This window comes from Eucalyptus grandis, chromosome 2 (genome assembly GCF_016545825.1).
Source record: "Eucalyptus grandis isolate ANBG69807.140 chromosome 2, ASM1654582v1, whole genome shotgun sequence".
Lineage (NCBI taxonomy): Eukaryota > Viridiplantae > Streptophyta > Magnoliopsida > Myrtales > Myrtaceae > Eucalyptus > Eucalyptus grandis.
In genome coordinates, this window is record NC_052613.1 from 6796016 (window position 1) to 6812276 (window position 16261).

At 42.6% G+C, this 16261-nt stretch overlaps 3 protein-coding genes across 3 annotated transcripts; 2 read left to right on the forward strand and 1 right to left on the reverse strand.

The window, feature by feature from the left end:
• The first annotated feature begins 1293 nt into the window (after nt 1–1293).
• Nucleotides 1294–5761, forward strand: LOC104420003 (ribulose-phosphate 3-epimerase, chloroplastic). The gene is made up of 10 exons (XM_010031879.3): nt 1294–1554; nt 2343–2454; nt 2657–2797; nt 2881–2994; nt 3739–3817; nt 3970–4079; nt 4210–4266; nt 4903–4972; nt 5071–5167; nt 5423–5761. The coding sequence occupies exons 1-9, from the start codon at nt 1451–1453 to the stop codon at nt 5118–5120; spliced, it is 837 nt and encodes a 278-aa protein (XP_010030181.2). The 5' UTR covers nt 1294–1450; the 3' UTR covers nt 5121–5167; nt 5423–5761.
• A 660-nt stretch (nt 5762–6421) lies between these two features.
• LOC104419997 (pentatricopeptide repeat-containing protein At5g56310) lies at nt 6422–7834 on the reverse strand. Its single transcript, XM_010031867.3, has one exon. It carries the CDS (start codon nt 7832–7834, stop codon nt 6422–6424), a length of 1413 nt encoding a protein of 470 aa, XP_010030169.3.
• Nucleotides 7835–10381: 2547 nt separating this feature from the next.
• On the forward strand, nt 10382–16067 carry LOC104419991 (protein NEN1). Its single transcript, XM_010031856.3, has 7 exons — nt 10382–10490; nt 11965–12300; nt 12438–12595; nt 13036–13082; nt 13168–13231; nt 14041–14780; nt 15623–16067. Exons 2-7 carry the CDS (start codon nt 11985–11987, stop codon nt 15852–15854), a joined length of 1557 nt encoding a protein of 518 aa, XP_010030158.2. The 5' UTR covers nt 10382–10490; nt 11965–11984; the 3' UTR covers nt 15855–16067.
• Nucleotides 16068–16261: the final 194 nt, after the last annotated feature.

Genomic DNA, 16261 nt, shown 5'->3' on the forward strand with positions numbered 1-16261 from the left:
CAAGTCTAAACGGTTGCTAGTAATTTTGAAAGATTATATCGAGCATTAGCATTTTGTTCCGCATAAGTTTCAAATCTTTGATGATAATAAGGAAACACTTTGTGTAACAATCAGACCATCTTGTTGCCCACATCACCCGAGAACACATTTTTATTGCGAAAGCATAACCATCTAAATTGCGAAAATACCTCGTTAGATACATTGAATGATAACACAACAATCCCTTCTACAAAATGCAATTACAAAGAATCCAGAAAATTGTCTAATAGGTCTCATTCATAAACTTTTCAATTATATCAACTCACTACTAAATATTTTGAAAATTTGTTAATTTAGTCTTAGGCATTTCAACAATTTACTAATTGAGTCCTAAATATTTCAATTATGCTAATTTAGTCTTGAACATTATAAGATTTTGTCAATATAAGTCTAAATTTTTAAACGAATTACCAATGTAGTTCTTTTGGCTCATTTTGACAAGAATTCACTAATATGGTAGTTTAGTCGGCACTAGGTATCTTACATGTTACGATTAGCATTAACGTGAATAATTACTTAATTTTTAAAAAAGCTTTCAATTTTTTTTTTCTTTCTTATTTTCCTCTTTTTAGACCATGTTGGCAAGGGCGGACAAGGTTGCGAAACCCCCATTGGTCATAGGCGAGGGTTAAATCTAGCAAGGGCAAGCAACACCTCACCAGCCACATAGAAGACTCATGAGCCCTTGCCCTTATTTAGCGAGGGGCTTATGACCCTTGTCAACACATTGAAGAAAAAAAAGAAAAAAATAATAATAAAATTATCCACATTAACTCTAACGCAGTCACATAGAGTATATGGTGTTAATTAGATCATCACATTGGCAATTTTCAATTAAAACTAGTATAAACTACTATATTGATAATTTGTTAAAAGATTTATGATTAAACCAACAAAACTTTAAAGATGTGTGACTAAATTAGTACTATCGAAATATTTATGATAGAGTAGGCAAAATTATCAAGAGGCTGAAAATTATAAGTTTGTGGTTGTTTTTGGACAAATTTTCCTGCAACGAATCAATCCCCAGTTTCCCTCCTAATTAATATCGCTCTACGGTCCGAAAATAGCCAATGAAACAATTTACAGATAAAAAGCAGCACTTTTCCAGGTCAGCAATCCGGCGCGCCAACCATTACCGATAAGCAAAAGACCCCTCGCCCACCACACGCCCGCCGCCACGTGTCGCTCCGGAACTGCCTCCCTCCGCTCGGATCAGGCTGCGGTCACCCCTCTTCTTCACCGGTCTCTCTTCCTCTTGGAACGATTGGTGAAATATCCGCGGAGGAGCAGGCCCTTAATCGTCCCTCCGCACCCAACTTTCTCTCTCTACCTAACCGTTAAGACTCCCGTTAGGACACAATCCGGAGCGAGAAAGAAGAGAGAGAGAGAGAGAGAGAGAGAGAGAGAGATGTCGACCGCCTCGGTTTGCTCCTCGACGCTCCAGTCGCAGATCGGCGGCCTCGAGCTCCGGCGGTCTTCCCTCCGGCGGCCGAGCAACGTCGCTTTCACCAGGTATTGAAGTCGTCGCTGGTTTTTTTGTCTGCGGAGCTGAGAGTTTTGGTTTGGGATTCGAGTGTTGTCTTGTTGCTTGAATCCGTGCGGAGGAAGAGCGTGATCTTCGGAGGGAAGTCGTTTCGGCCGGATTTGATGTCGCCGTTCCGGTCGGAACAGGGGGAGTAACGAACGGTTTGCGGCGGTTCGGCCGAGTATGGTCCGGGAAACAGAGAATCGGTTGGCTTTCCTTTTTTTTCCCTTTTTTTCCGAGGCTGTGTGGTGAGAGTGTGATGTGGTTTGATGCGCAAAGGAGATGTTTCGCAGTACCTAGCGTGAGGGATTTTTGTCGGACGCTACGTGTTTGTGAATATGCAGAGCTGAATTGTAATACTGAATGGTCCGTTTGTTGATTTGGCTGGTAGCTTGCGGCTGAAATTTTCTGCGAGTTTTACTTCCTGTAGTTTCGTGGGTTGTACTAGTGATGTATGGAGATGCTGTGGCCATCAAGAGCTACCCCATCGGTTGATGGACAGATCGCACTTCAAGAGTAATTGGGAAAAAAGTTGTCTTTATAAGTTGTCTATTGCATGTATTTTCTTGCTTTGTCTGATAGATCTTACTAGCCTTGTTTAGTTCTCACTTGTCGTTTGAGGGTGAAGTTAACGTGTTGCTGTTAAATATTACATTTAAGATTGTTGGGACTTCACTTCCAAGACTGCTTTTACAGAAATTGCTCTTAAGCTCTTCTACAGCCCTTTATCTCCCATTTCTGATATGATTACATCCCTTTGTATGGGTCTATATAGGAAGATCCAGACGGTGGTGAAGGCATCTTCACGAGTTGACAAATTCTCCAAAAGTGATATCATTGTATCTCCATCAATTCTATCTGCTAATTTTTCGAAGCTGGGAGATCAGGTTCCATTCGATCACTTGTTTTTTAAAGAGCCACAAAATGTCTGATTTGTCTCTATCCCATTACTCGGATCTTTAGCATGGTTATAGCTTGTATGCTTCAACAATAGTCCAAGTCACGAGCTTGGCTTTTTTCTCAGATTTTTTTTATTATGATTGTCATGTCTACATTGTTTCGGTATTTGACTCTTATATAGTAATCCAGGTGAAAGCTGTGGAGTTGGCAGGATGTGATTGGATCCACGTTGATGTAATGGATGGCCGTTTTGTTCCCAATATTACAATCGGTCCCCTTGTGGTTGGTGCCCTGCGCCCTGTAACAGATCTTCCTCTGGATGTTCATCTGGTAACCTTTTCATTTGGTGGATTTTCTGCAATAAGAGAAGGTCGTCTACTGAATCCTTAATAACCTAGAAATCGTATCTGCAGATGATTGTGGAACCTGAACAGCGAGTACCGGATTTCATCAAGGCTGGAGCTGACATAGTCAGTGTGCATTGTGAACAAACTTCTACCATCCACTTGCATCGCACGGTCAACCAAGTATGAACCTTTTTCTATTCTATAGATGCAGAACGTGTTGTTCTTGGTGATTATGCACGTTCTTTAGTGGGTCTCTTACATGAAGCAGTGTGCACTTCTAGACGGTCCTCAACCGTGGACTCTTTGGGGAAAAAATTATGCCTCATGAAATGAAGAAAATTTCAGTTTGTTGAATAATTTACAAGAATAACTGCAGCAGCTAATGATTATATTTTTAGTAGCATAAACCACTTCAACCATGTAGATCCTTGGTACTTTGACAGTGCATGCCATGTCTTGTACTGGAAACCCAGTTTTTGACCTTACTGGAGGATGAATTGTCCCTTTGTAGGACTTAGAATAATGACACGCTTCTGTTGCACATGTTCCCTCTGGCTTTTTCCATTGACAATGCTATTGGAATGGTATGCAGCACGCTGTCCTTTCATCATCTTAAACATTTACTTCAGAGGCACACTGTGCCATTTGATTAAAATCCAGTAATACAACATCTGCAATGCTGATGGAATGCACTGGTCTTCTGGAAAGCTGAATTGATTATTATAATAATTGGGGTAGAGGTTGATCATTCATAATCCAAATATTTTTGCTTCTTTATCTGATATAGTGATGAATCTATTCGTACCTAAGACTCCTAATATTGGATGGGTATTATAACTGCCCCCAATTTTCTGTCCGTCGCCTGACTTGTATTTTACTACCAGTTATACGTCTTTAACTGAATTTTGGTTAATGATGGTCTAGATCAAAAGTCTGGGAGCCAAAGCTGGAGTTGTCCTGAACCCTGCTACCCCACTAACTGCTATAGAATATGTTCTTGATGGTGAGTATACTGTTGGTTCACTTCAATCGCAATTTTTTTCATTTTTCTCTTGAACTTTCTCAACATTTTACCTAAGGATTTTTTTGTCCAAGAGGTGGCAAATTTATCTGATGAAAGAGAAAATATGACACTAGCTTTCTTTATGCAAATAGTGGTTGATCTGGTGTTGATCATGTCGGTGAACCCTGGCTTTGGTGGGCAAAGCTTTATCGAGAGCCAAGTGAAGAAAATATCAGACTTGAGAAGGATGTGTGTGGAGAAGGTAAATTCTTAGGACATGGTCCTATGTCATTCTTCTTTACTTGCTTTTCTGTTTGGTTGGTGGACTTTTCTCTCGAAAGTAATAAAAAAAAATTATTATGGAACTTTGTTTGTCTTCTCCGTTGTGGCAGGGAGTCAACCCATGGATTGAAGTAGATGGTGGAGTTGGCCCAGCCAATGCATATAAGGTGCTTTTATGTAATTGTTATGAGCCAACTAGTGTTTTGATCTATCTGACTGACTACTTGATGATTCTATAATCATGGGGAAGGATTTGGATTGAATTTTAGCAAATATTTGCCGGCTGACACAAAGGGACATCTTAGATTCTTTTCAGATCTTTTGTGTATTATCCAGTGCTAACTTCTGCAAATCACGAGACTTTAAATTTTGGAAGTATGCAATTTTTAATAAGACATAAAGACATCCCAGAAGAACCAAACTAATTGTTCCAGCTGTTGAAATACTGGATGCTCCAAGTCCATTCATTTTCCTTTTCGGAGTCCCCAACATGTATATTATCCTTGGGTACTCTAGAGCATTTAAAATGATGGAAGGGGGAAAAAAGTGACGGCATGCCTATTGATGCTTGATTCTACCAGTAGTTGCCAAACACAACGTTCAAATGCTTCACCCGAAATAGAAGGATTTTATTCATTCTGGTCTATGAAGGGAAGGATGCTGGCACCCTAGTATTAAACACGACTGCAAATATTTCTGTAGCTAAAGTGAACCAGAACATCATTTCTGTTAACACATACATGCTAAGCTGACAGATCATACGACATGCATGATTTTTATTTAAGCTGTTTCTATGCATGCAGGTCATTGAAGCTGGTGCAAATGCTTTGGTTGCTGGTTCTGCAGTCTTCGGTGCTAAAGATTATGCAGAAGGTAGGGCCACATAAAACCTTTTAGGCTCAAGAAGGAAAAATCCATTTGCTATAATTTGGTTTGACCCACGCCTTGGGTATGTTTTGAATGTTTTACAGCTATCAAAGGAATCAAAACCAGCAAGAGGCCTCAACCAGTTGCTGTCTAAGCTCTCAGTCTTTCAGTTTAATTTTCATACTGAATTCTTCACATCATGTACGTCAGCTTTTCACTCCATTGGAATTTCTTTCGGTATTTAACTAGTTTAGTTGGTCTGGAGTATACGATTTTTTGTAAAAGACATAATAAATGATTAGTAGTGAGAATCACCGACGTGATATCTTAACTCAGCGCTAATATGGCTAGTAAAGGTAATTCATTGTTTATTTCTTGTCTGTGCTCAGGATTGGTTCTCTAATTTTTTGAATAAGCTCTCTTTCTAACTTGTTCATTTCTCCTTTTCATCCCCAGAAAGATTGCCAAGGCAGCAGAATATTGCAAGCTCGTGTCGTTGAATATTGCAAACTCATGTCGTTGAAGATGCTGCTGCATTCTGGTCAATTCTATTGGGTGCTGTTAATCTTATAGGACTTCGCAGATCATCCACCCGAAAAATAGCATTATGACAGGGAGTGTACAATATGTTACGGGTTGAATAATAAAGATTGTCATTCAAAGTAAAATTCATCTAAGCAATTTCCTTTTTTGGCCCCCATTTCAACCGATCCATGCTGGCCTATGGAAAACCTCATGTAAGGCAGTAAGTCTTGGTTTTAACATATGAATGCTGCTACTTCTGTTCGCAGGCTCCTCTGAGTCCCAATGTGCAAAATTGCATTCCCCATTTTATCTCTAGACTTTGTCATTATGCTTGTACTGTCAAAATAATCCTTTCTCAGCCAACAGATTCAACTTAACTTGCACCAAAAGAAGCATAAAACAAAACTTGGCCCCAGGGTTCTGTTGCTCAACTCAAAGTATTTTTACTGCTACCATCCATGCTTTACAAATATCACTATGCAGAAAGATCAATAGAGAGGGAGAGAGAGAGAGAGAGAGAGAGAGAGAGAGAGTGTTTCGCCATGCACAAATATCACTAGAGAGGGAGAGATCATGAGGAAAATTTTATGTTTCGCTTGTAGCAAAGATTCCATAGACCAAACATCACCATATCATGCCGTTTCTGAAGAATCCAGAATCAGAACGCTTCTGAAGTATCTGTACAAATCACTGAACCCCACCAGAACAGATGATACAAAATAATGGAAGCTACTATAGTCCTCTTTGAGCAAGTATTCTTCTCGGATGACAATTGACGTTAATTAGAGCTTTTGAAATGCGATCAAATGGTGCTCAAAACTTCTTGCTTGATGCAGGATTCACCAAGAACTTTTGAGTCCAAACAAGTGACAACATTGCAGGCTGTAGCATATGTACAGGAAGTATTGATGCACAAAGTCCCCTCTTTATCTAGGATGCAGCACACAATTCCTCATCCAATGCATCTGGCTGGTCTCCTCCCAACTCAGCTTGAACTTTCACCTTTCTAAGCATCTCGTGTATAAAAAACGTGCGTTTGTGGCTCCTATCACCGGCCACAAAATCATGAATGGCTCCATTGACCTCAACCCAACTTCGGCCAGGTGCTGGCTTCTTTGCACCTATGTCAATCATTTTCTGCCTAATATCGTTCACATCTGTCCATCTGTTGGATGTCCTATATGTTTCCAACAAAAGCAAAAAATAGCCTGCAGCACGGTCAGGGTCGAGCTCAACCGCTAGTCTCTGCGCCACAAGAGAAGCGATCTCAGGATTTTTATGAATCCTACAACCACCGAGCAGGGCACCCCACACAGCTTCATTCGGTTCCATGGGCATGCTTTCTATGAGCCAACACGCTTCCTCCAAATATCCAGCACGACTCAAGAGGTCAACCATACAGCCATAATGCTCGATTCTCGGTATAATTCTTTGACTTGCACTCATGCTTTTAAAAACACGGCGGCCCTCGTCAACATACCCGGCATGGCTGCACGCACTAAGAACCCCGATATAAGTTAGCTCGTCGGGCTGTGCTTTGGGCTCTCCAATGCTAAGCATCATATGGAATGTCGCAAGAGCTTCATCCGCAAGCCCCTGCTTCGCAAATCCGATGATTATGGTCGTCCAAGAAGCTGTGCTTCTCCGCAGCATATTCCTGAACACCTCGTAGGCTTCATCAATCGAACCACAGCTAGCGTACATGTGGATAATGGCATTGTTCAGAGTGACCGACAATTGCTGATTTCTTGCACATACTTTCTCTATGACATACGAATGGATCCACCGCCCAAGTTTCAAATTTCCCAACTCTGAACAAGCCGACAGCGCAGCCACCAGAGCCACCTGGTCCAACTCCACCCGAAGTCTCCGCATCTCATTAAACACGCTCAATGCTTGTCTACACATTCCGTTCCGAGCATACCCGGCAACCATTATTGTCCAAGACACGACATTCGTCTCCCGCATCTCATCAAACATCCTCCGCGCACCGCCCATGTCTCCGCGCCTAACATACCCGGCAAGCAACGAATTCCAACACACGAGATTCCTCTCGCCCATATCGTCGAACACCCTGCGCGCATCCTCCATCCCGCGCTCCCCTCCACCCATCGCGTACAAATTCACCAAATTCGCCCCCAGGAACGGATTGGCAGCATACCCATCCCTCACAACCCGCCCGTGCACCTGCAGCCCTTCGCCGAACAAGCCCGACCGCACGCACGCGGTCAGGAGATGGGAGTACGTGTACCCATCGGGCACGGCGTCCCCGCGCGCCACCATCCGAGCAAAGCACTCCACCGACGCTCTCGGCGCCGGGCCCCGCCCGTGGCCCCGGATCATCTGGTTCCATATGGAGGTGCTCCGCGGGTCCGGGGCGCCGGCGAAGGCCCTGGCGGCGTGGGCGAGGAGGCCGGCGCCGACGTAGCCGGCGAGGAGCTGGGCGAGGAGGGAGTTGGTGGCGGCGTAGCCGTTGACGACGAGCTGGGCGTGGATCTGGGCGAGGCTCCTCTGGGCGGCGGCGGCGGCGGGGCGGCGGGGCTCCGGAGGAGGGTGAAGAGGTGCTGCTGCCGCGCTCTGGAGGTTCTGGGGTAGGCGGGAAGCGCGGGCTCAACGAACATTTGAAAACATGGAATCGAGACGACAGCTCGGCCTGGCTTTCGTGGAGATCTCCATGGGAGGAGAAGAGAGAGAAAAGTAGGAGAGGGACAAGTACGTGATTTTCCCCGAACTGTAACAACCTTTGCTTTTTTGTTTTTTGGTTTTTTTCCTTGGTGGGCCGATGGGCATGTCGTGGGCCTAAAGGCCCATTGTTGGGCCCATTAAGGGCCCAATACGCGGTGGAGGGAGCGTGCGAGATTCAAATGGAGGGAGTTGAATACCAATATACAAATCATTTCTCAACCTTATTGAAGAAAAGTCCAATCTTGCTGTGGAGGCCGCCTCTCTCTCTCTCTCTCTCTCTCAGAATCAATTCAAAGCTTAACAATCTTGTCTTTACTCAATTTTCGATTCTGGCCATTTGAAAATGATTGGTCCAATAACCAAACTTTAAAATAAGGGCTCCAAAATTGGTTCCAAACTTTCAAAATTGTCATTCAATTGATCAAATTTGGCATATCATTTTCAAAAATTGGCATCTTAAAACTTGTAATATAGGGTGAGACATATTATATTAGAAGACAAAATACGATAAGCGTGGTTTGTTTAATAACACAAATCTCAACGTGTTTATTTGTGAGTCATTTGTTTTGCTTGAACTATGTTTTTTTTTTTTCCTTCTCACCTACCTCTCTCTCCAGCTCCTTTTCTCTCTTCCACTCCAAGCTCCCTTGACTAAGAAATAACTATTGGGCATATCTTCCTGGTCTGATGCCTTAGATCCTTCCAATCAAGAAGTTTGACATGAACAAGGAGGTATATAGTGAGTTTGTATTGCATTGGAAGCAATTATATGATTTCTTTGAATTCTTGAAGCTTTGTCTCCCAATCTAAATCTAAATCCAAAAGTTTTTCTCTTCCAATCTTTGATTTAGATCTAGGAATTCTTAAGAGGTGTTTCTATGCTCATTTAATCTATTCCAATCAAGACTTAGATTTGGGAGCTTCTTCAACCTATCTTTGGTGTCTTTGTACGGTGATAGTGTTAAAATACTAAACTTACACATGCACCACTTACTAAGCAAATCGTAACTATTGAAGAAAGAGATTACGGTATGAACTCATCAATTATGATAAGGTGAAATTCAATAATTGATTGTTATTTTTCAACTTTGATGCTGAGATAGATTTGTTATTGTACGATAAAAGTATGCTTATCACCATAGTTTATACTTTATTGTTCTACTTTACTCGGAGATTTGTTTTGTTTTGAACCTCTTATGTATATCTTAAGATGTCGATATATGAATGAAATATCTACTTTTAACCAAATAAAAATAGTTTCACTCACTGTAAAGAAAAATATGGTAATGCAGTGCTCAACATCAATTCATAAGAATACCAAAATACAAGTATCAAATGTTGACACAACACAGTGATTTCACAGCTTTAATCATCAAAATGCCAAATGATTATATATGACTTTGCTTCTAAGAGTTACCATGTGAATAAATATTTATAATTAACAAAAAACAATTTTATAATTTCTGTTATATGGAAAAATGGAAAAGAAATGAGAGAGAGAGAGAGAGAGAGAGGACTGATCTAGCACATGGTAAATGCTCGTAAAGGCCATGCCACAGGAACATGCATCCACCGTACTTTAGGCGGGGGCAAACCAATTCACAAAACAATTTTAATTTTCAAAATCGAATAAGGAGGGAAAGGTTTAAAAAACTCCTCCTCCTTTCTTGTCTCCTGGTGGGGGTGGCCAAACGAGGGGGCAAACAACGCAAAGGAGCAGCTGTGGGCCTAAAGGAATCGAAATGACGATTTTGAATTAGGCCCAAAACTTAAAGGGCCTCACGGAAAGGAGATGAGATCTAATGCTAGCTTTTAGTGGGAATGCGGGGGGCAAATCCGTCCATGGAACTGGATCCGATTCCGAAAACGGTGGGGGAGCAGAATTTCAAAACATGGATAACATGCCACTGGAAAATGCATCGTACTAGGCGGGGGGCAATTCACAACGAAATGCCAAAATCGAATAAAGGGAATAAAAAACTCCTCCTCCTTTCTTGTCTCCTGGTGGGCCAAAAGACGCATTAAAGTCAGAAAACTTGGGCCTCAGGAACGGCCCAATCAATGCCGGTGGGGGAGCAGAATTTCAAAACATGGAAAACAGCTCTCTCTCTCTAGCCATTAAAGTCAGAAACTTGCAGAGGAAGTCAAGCCAAAAGCGCCTCCTGTCTCTCTCACTGTGCGCAACGGGAAAGCAGTATATAATATTACCACAAGAAGAATCGTCAAAGCAGCACGATCGCTCGGAAAACCCCCAGCGCAGGTCATCTCTTGCGTCTGAGAATTCTTCTTCTTCTTCAACCGGTTCGTCCAGGAGGTAAGGAATGGAATGATTCTCTCCGATTCTCCCTCACCCCCGTAGCTCCCGTCTGTCCGCACGACAAGCAAGGTCCGCCCTCTATTTTCTTATTGCTTTTCCTTTGGAAAGAAACACTTAGATCCGTAGCTCGCTCTGCTCGGTCCGTTCGCGATCCGATAAATGACTTTATGTTTCGGAACTCATCGCGACACGCGTTCACACTCTGTCCGTAGCTCTGCTGGGGTGCTAGTTGAGATTTTGTTTTGGATTTGAGTTAATGCCGCAAATGACGTTGATAATCCGGATCTTTTGTTGCCTTGCGAAGAATATATGGAGATAATCGGCACAAATGGTCCTCGGATTTTGATTTAATGTGTGATTTGATTTCTAAACTTTTAATTTGTGCAGTGAGATCACTAAACTTTGGCTGATGTGCAATGTCGTCTTTAAATTTGATCACTACCTTCTCTTCTCACATGATTAAAAGAACATAATTTGAATTGGTGTGGTAGATGAAAAATATCATCCGACATAGAGCCATATGGAGAAAAAGATTATGAACTATTGATGAATGTTCAATATAATTTCTATGAAAATGTTTGAATAAGGGATTATATGGATCATATTGAATAAATTATAAGTCTAAAAACGACATTATATATTATATCAACGTTTAAGGACTATTTGTATTATTTTCCAATCATGAACTATGCTCGCCACGACCTTAATTCCCCATGCTTTTTTTTGTGACATCATGGTGTGTCGAGTTCGAGTTTTTTTTTCGTACACAGAAAGTGTTTTGATCACGCCACTATAAGTTTGGATATTTCGGTGGTATCAAACAAATTTTTCTTATCCAATGTCTGTAGTTTAGGATTTTCGTCCGTCCGTACCATTCCCGGTTAGTTATCTCGCCTACCTCTGAATTGCGGCGCTTTAAACGGATCAGACCGTGATCGTCACGTACATCAAATGGAAAAAACGATGACGATGAACTCCTCCCTCGATCGGGCATATCCCTACGATGTTCCTCCAAATGTTCCTACAACATTTCGTCACGTTTCTGCACTGTTCCCCGGGAGGGGAGGAGACAAAGAAAATGTGCGACATAAGTAACCTCCTTTACCGTGTCGGAAAATAAAAAAAGAAAATCACACCTCGGTCAAACCGGAATCCGATGCGATCTCGTCCGTCCGATCAGACCCAGCTCCATCGAGTAACCGTCGAAACGGACCCGGGCCGGTCAGCACAAGGCATCGGCCGGACGCCGGGAAGGGATAACCTCCACGTGGAGGCTTATCCCACCGGTAAAACGCCACGCCACGCCACATCCCCGCTGCCCAATCCCCGAAGCAACCCCCGTGCACCCCACCCGCACGCGATCCCCGCCCCCTCCCTCCTCGATAAATACCCGCGAATTCGCGCTTTTATCCTTTCTTCATAAACCCAAAATCTCTAAAACCCCCCTGCATTTCTCTCTCTACAAATTCAGTTCGGAATCTTTCGGAATCGATGAGTCCGGCCGCCGCAACCGCCACCGCCGCAGCCGCCGCTGCCGACGGCGACCGATCGGAGATCGCGTTCTTCGACTTGGAGACGACCGTGCCGACGCGGGCGGGGCAGCCGTTCGCGATCCTCGAGTTCGGGGCCATCCTGGTGTGCCCGCGGAAGCTGGTGGAGCTGGAGAGCTACTCCACCCTCGTCCGCCCCTCCGACCTCTCCCTCATCTCGTCGCTCTCCGTCCGCTGCAACGGCATCACCCACGACGCCGTCGTCTCCGCCCCCTCCTTCGCCGACATCGCCGACAAGGTCCACGACATCCTCCACGGTGAGCGCGCCCCGAGCTCTCATTTTTGGTTGCCGTTGTGCGTGATGATGGAATGTGGAAGAGGTAGGGTTTGGAGGTGTTGTGTTGTGGTGGATTCTAACGTTGTGCTGGCGTGGTGGTGTGTTTCGTGTTGATAGGGAGGATATGGGCGGGCCACAACATATTGAGGTTCGATTGTGCTCGGCTTAGGGAGGCCTTCGCTGAGATCGGCAGGCCGGCGCCGGAGCCGAAGGGAACGATCGATTCGTTGGCGTTGTTGACTCAGAAGTTCGGAAGAAGAGCTGGCGATATGAAGGTAATGGTTTTAAGATGAATTTGGTTGTTCTTATGCTCATGTTTTTGCGCGTTTGTTTGCTTTTCTAATCATTCTTTATGGATGTGTTTTGGTCGTAATGGTATGAGCAAAAACCCATCTTTCATCAGATACTTCAATTATCCAAATGTGGAAAGAATTTCATGAGGGTAGCTGGTTTATCATCTGTGCGTTAGCTATTCCTATAAATAATTGACGATGGATGCACAGTTTCTCTTGTTGACAAAATGTCTTATGCTGAATACATTGCTTCTAGTTCAATCAAACGACGGATATGTAGAATGTTGGCAGTTTTTTCTTTCCGTTCTTCCAATATACACATAGATTGTCCCTGGTAAAACCTTGAGATGGCATGGAAGTTGCATAAGGTATCCTTGTTATAACTTTCTTTTTATTTCTTAATTGCTATTATTTTGCTGCAGATGGCCACATTGGCATCATACTTTGGACTTGGACAGCAAACTCATAGGTAATCCTGCTTGTCTTCAAGGAATTTCCCCTTGCAGTTTTATACCTTCAATGCAATGCTTATCTTTCTGGCTACATTTTCTCAGGAGTTTGGATGATGTGAGGATGAATCTGGAAGTTGTTAAGTATTGTGCAACAGTTCTGTTCTTGGTAAGGCCTTAATCTGCTGATTTACAATCTCCGCTGATGATAACTTCTTGAGTTATTAAACTTAAATGTACAATCATCTATTTGCCTGCTGTCAATATCAGCTTTTGGTGATTCTATCTTTCCATGCCAATATCGTGATATGACATCAGTGCATTCATAGCAGTCAAGATTTTTGCAACTTTTGTTGAGTGCATTTACATGGGGCTCTATTCATATGAAGCAAACTATTGGTTTTCTGGAGTCCTGCATGGTTATTTAATATCTTTTGGTGCGCTGAAAGAAAGGAGTCAAAACGAAAATGTAGATCGTAACCTTCGTTTGTGGAAAATTTGTTTTCCTATTTGCTTGATTCATAATTTGCATCCTATGTTGCTCCTCTTGAATGATTGACTTGATTTGTTTTATGAGAGCACGAGTTATTGGATCATCCTTCCCAGGATTTCTCTGCAGTCTAGGTTAAAGAAATCATGATGCCATGCTATTTATTATTGATCTTTTTGGTGTGGTTAAATTGATGTAAAAACAGGTAAAATTGACAAGAACTTGGTTGACTGATTTGGGGTTATGATTTGATTTGTAATCCGTTGTTTCTGCACATATTATTTAATCGTCGTCACCTTTGTCAATGCACAGGCACCTGCCCTCTAGACTCGTCATTCTCTTAAACAGTCAAGGCTTAATTGCTTTCCTCCCTCCTGAAAGATATAGAATTGTCTTTGATCTTGTGATTGGCATGAGTGATAAGCGTATTTGTTCATAAATTTTGTGTACATATGTTGCGGCCCTGATTGAAATCTCAATATCTGTAGGAATCGAGTCTCCCAGACATATTCACAGCAAACAGTTGGATTTCCCCTAATGCTACCACAAGAAGCCGTAGTAATGGAAAATTTTCAAATGGAGGAAGCTCAGTAAGTTCCTCTACGTCTGGTCAAAAGGTCGAAAGTGATCGGATACTCTCTCTTGCAAGTCAAGGAGAGGGAGAAGCCCATCCAATATTTTCTCTAGTGACTCCCAATGCAGATGAGGTGGTCAAGTCTGATACAGTTCGGCCAGATGCTTTTAGCATGGATTCCCTCAGTGTTGATCTAAGAGCAGAGCCCCTTCTATCAGATGTTGCTATGGAAGAACAACCTGATAACCAGGATTCTGACATGTCCGTTTCCTCTCCAGCAGCTGCATCTGAGGGTTGCAGTGGCTATGCTGGGTTCTTAGAGCCTGAAGAAGTATCCATCCCTTCTATTCGTGCATCCCTCGTGCCTTTCTATAGGGGTAGTCAAAGAATACAGCTTTCGCACAAAGGTGCAATTTTGCAGCTTTGCTGCAATCAGTTGAGGGTGCGGTTTGGAGTTAATGACAGGTTTCTTAATAACGCTGGTCGGCCAAAATTTAGTTTTGTGGTGGATATATCTCCAACCTTATGTCAGGTGCTTGATGCATGTGATGGAATTGCACAGAAATTATCTGTTGATTCTGGTAGCAGCTCTGAGTGGAAGTCTGTCGTGATTAGGAAAAATGGCTTCGCCAATTCTCCAACTATAAGACTTCAGTAAGTTTTCTGCTTTGCTATTCTTTCCTTGGATCATGGCAAGCTTCAGTAACTGTCTAATTCTTTGTTAGTGCTGAGAACATAGTCCTCGATGAAAGAGCAAAACCCATGCGAGTTCATTTGGTTGTTTGTGGTTTGTCAGATCTTTTTCTGAGAGCTTTGGGTTTTTTTTGGGGATGGGGGTTGATGAGAAAAGGGGTTTTTAATCTCTTTCTCCTCTTTGGGGGTTGATGAGAAGAGGGGGTCTTTGATATCTTTCTCCTCTTTCATATATTCACATAGGTGTGAGTATACCTGGAAACAGGGATGAGCACTAGTGCCGATTCAACCGGTGAACCAGCCGGTCTTAGGTGAATTGGGTAGGTTCATGAGTAAAACCTTGAGAACTGGCTAAGGGCAGTTCAGTCCCTGGCCTAACTCTTTGAATCGCCAGTTTTACCTAGGAACCAGTCTACCCAAGCCGAGACTTGTTCCAGCACAAGACTGACTTTTAAACAGTATAAATCTTATTTTCAAAAAAGTAAATAGAAGTTGCAACAAAAGAGATTTGAACCTGGCTCAAAAAGCCTTAACTTACTTCAACCATTTTGCCATAGGAAGCTGACGTATCAAGAGTCCTGGCTCCAAATACTCGGAACCAGCCTGGACTGTGTAGATTCCAAGTTTTCAGTTGGAATTGATCCACCTCTTCCTAGAAATACACTTTCAAAACCTGTCAGAAGCCCTTCGCCCTTGTAGATTTGTTAATGCATTGGAACATATGAAACATATGCATCTGCAATATGAGTAAGGCAGTTAATTGTTTATTGAGGACTAAGTTAATTTCTTCTCTTTGCCCACAGCATTCCAACTGTTAATGCAGATGTCCCAAGATACGAGACCGAGATCTACCGAAAAGAATCTTCCGGCAGTTCAGAAAAACTTGTCTTTAGTCAGTGTAATATTGAGGAGATCAAGCCCTTGCTCAGTACTGGAACTTCTGTGGATGCTTGCTTCTCTTTGGATCACTATGACTTTCAACAGAATTCTGGCATCCGGCTAGTGGCAAAGAAGTTGTTCATTTACTCGAACTGATCTACTCTGATAGATGAATGTTTAACTTATAAGCAGGGGTTTGTCTGCTTCAAATATCATAGAGATCAGACTAACTGCTGAATTTGTTTCTGTCATCTGACTAATTCTTTTCTGATTATCAGATATTAGGACAATGTTGCAATATTCAATTGAATTCAAATGAAATGTTTGTATAGTTCTTTGACTGGACATAAGATAGACATTTTCCCTTAAGATCACTGCTTTGTCTTTTTTTGTCTATTGGGCATGAGCAGATGCAAGAGTGCATGATCTCGACTCACCCTTTGACTTTGTTTGAAGTTTCTCGATCTAGCCTTAATGCTACTCAGCGCCTTTCGTGTTCCCTTGCAAGTTATTTTGTAATTTCCAAAACCTTATCTCCTTTCTGTTTTGTCGGTGTTAAAAAT

Excerpts from the sequence above, each read along its gene's own strand:
- LOC104420003 (XM_010031879.3), top strand. The coding sequence starts at position 1,451 with ATGTCGACCGCCTCGGTTTGCTCCTCGACGCTCCAGTCGCAGATCGGC. Across the intron at positions 2,995-3,738 it reads TGCATCGCACGGTCAACCAA|ATCAAAAGTCTGGGAGCCAA; the intron begins GTATGAACCTTT and ends ATGATGGTCTAG. Across the intron at positions 4,973-5,070 it reads TGCTAAAGATTATGCAGAAG|CTATCAAAGGAATCAAAACC; the intron begins GTAGGGCCACAT and ends AATGTTTTACAG.
- LOC104419997 (XM_010031867.3), bottom strand. The coding sequence starts at position 7,834 with ATGATCCGGGGCCACGGGCGGGGCCCGGCGCCGAGAGCGTCGGTGGAG.
- LOC104419991 (XM_010031856.3), top strand. The coding sequence starts at position 11,985 with ATGAGTCCGGCCGCCGCAACCGCCACCGCCGCAGCCGCCGCTGCCGAC. Across the intron at positions 12,596-13,035 it reads GAAGAGCTGGCGATATGAAG|ATGGCCACATTGGCATCATA; the intron begins GTAATGGTTTTA and ends ATTTTGCTGCAG. Across the intron at positions 13,232-14,040 it reads GTGCAACAGTTCTGTTCTTG|GAATCGAGTCTCCCAGACAT; the intron begins GTAAGGCCTTAA and ends CAATATCTGTAG.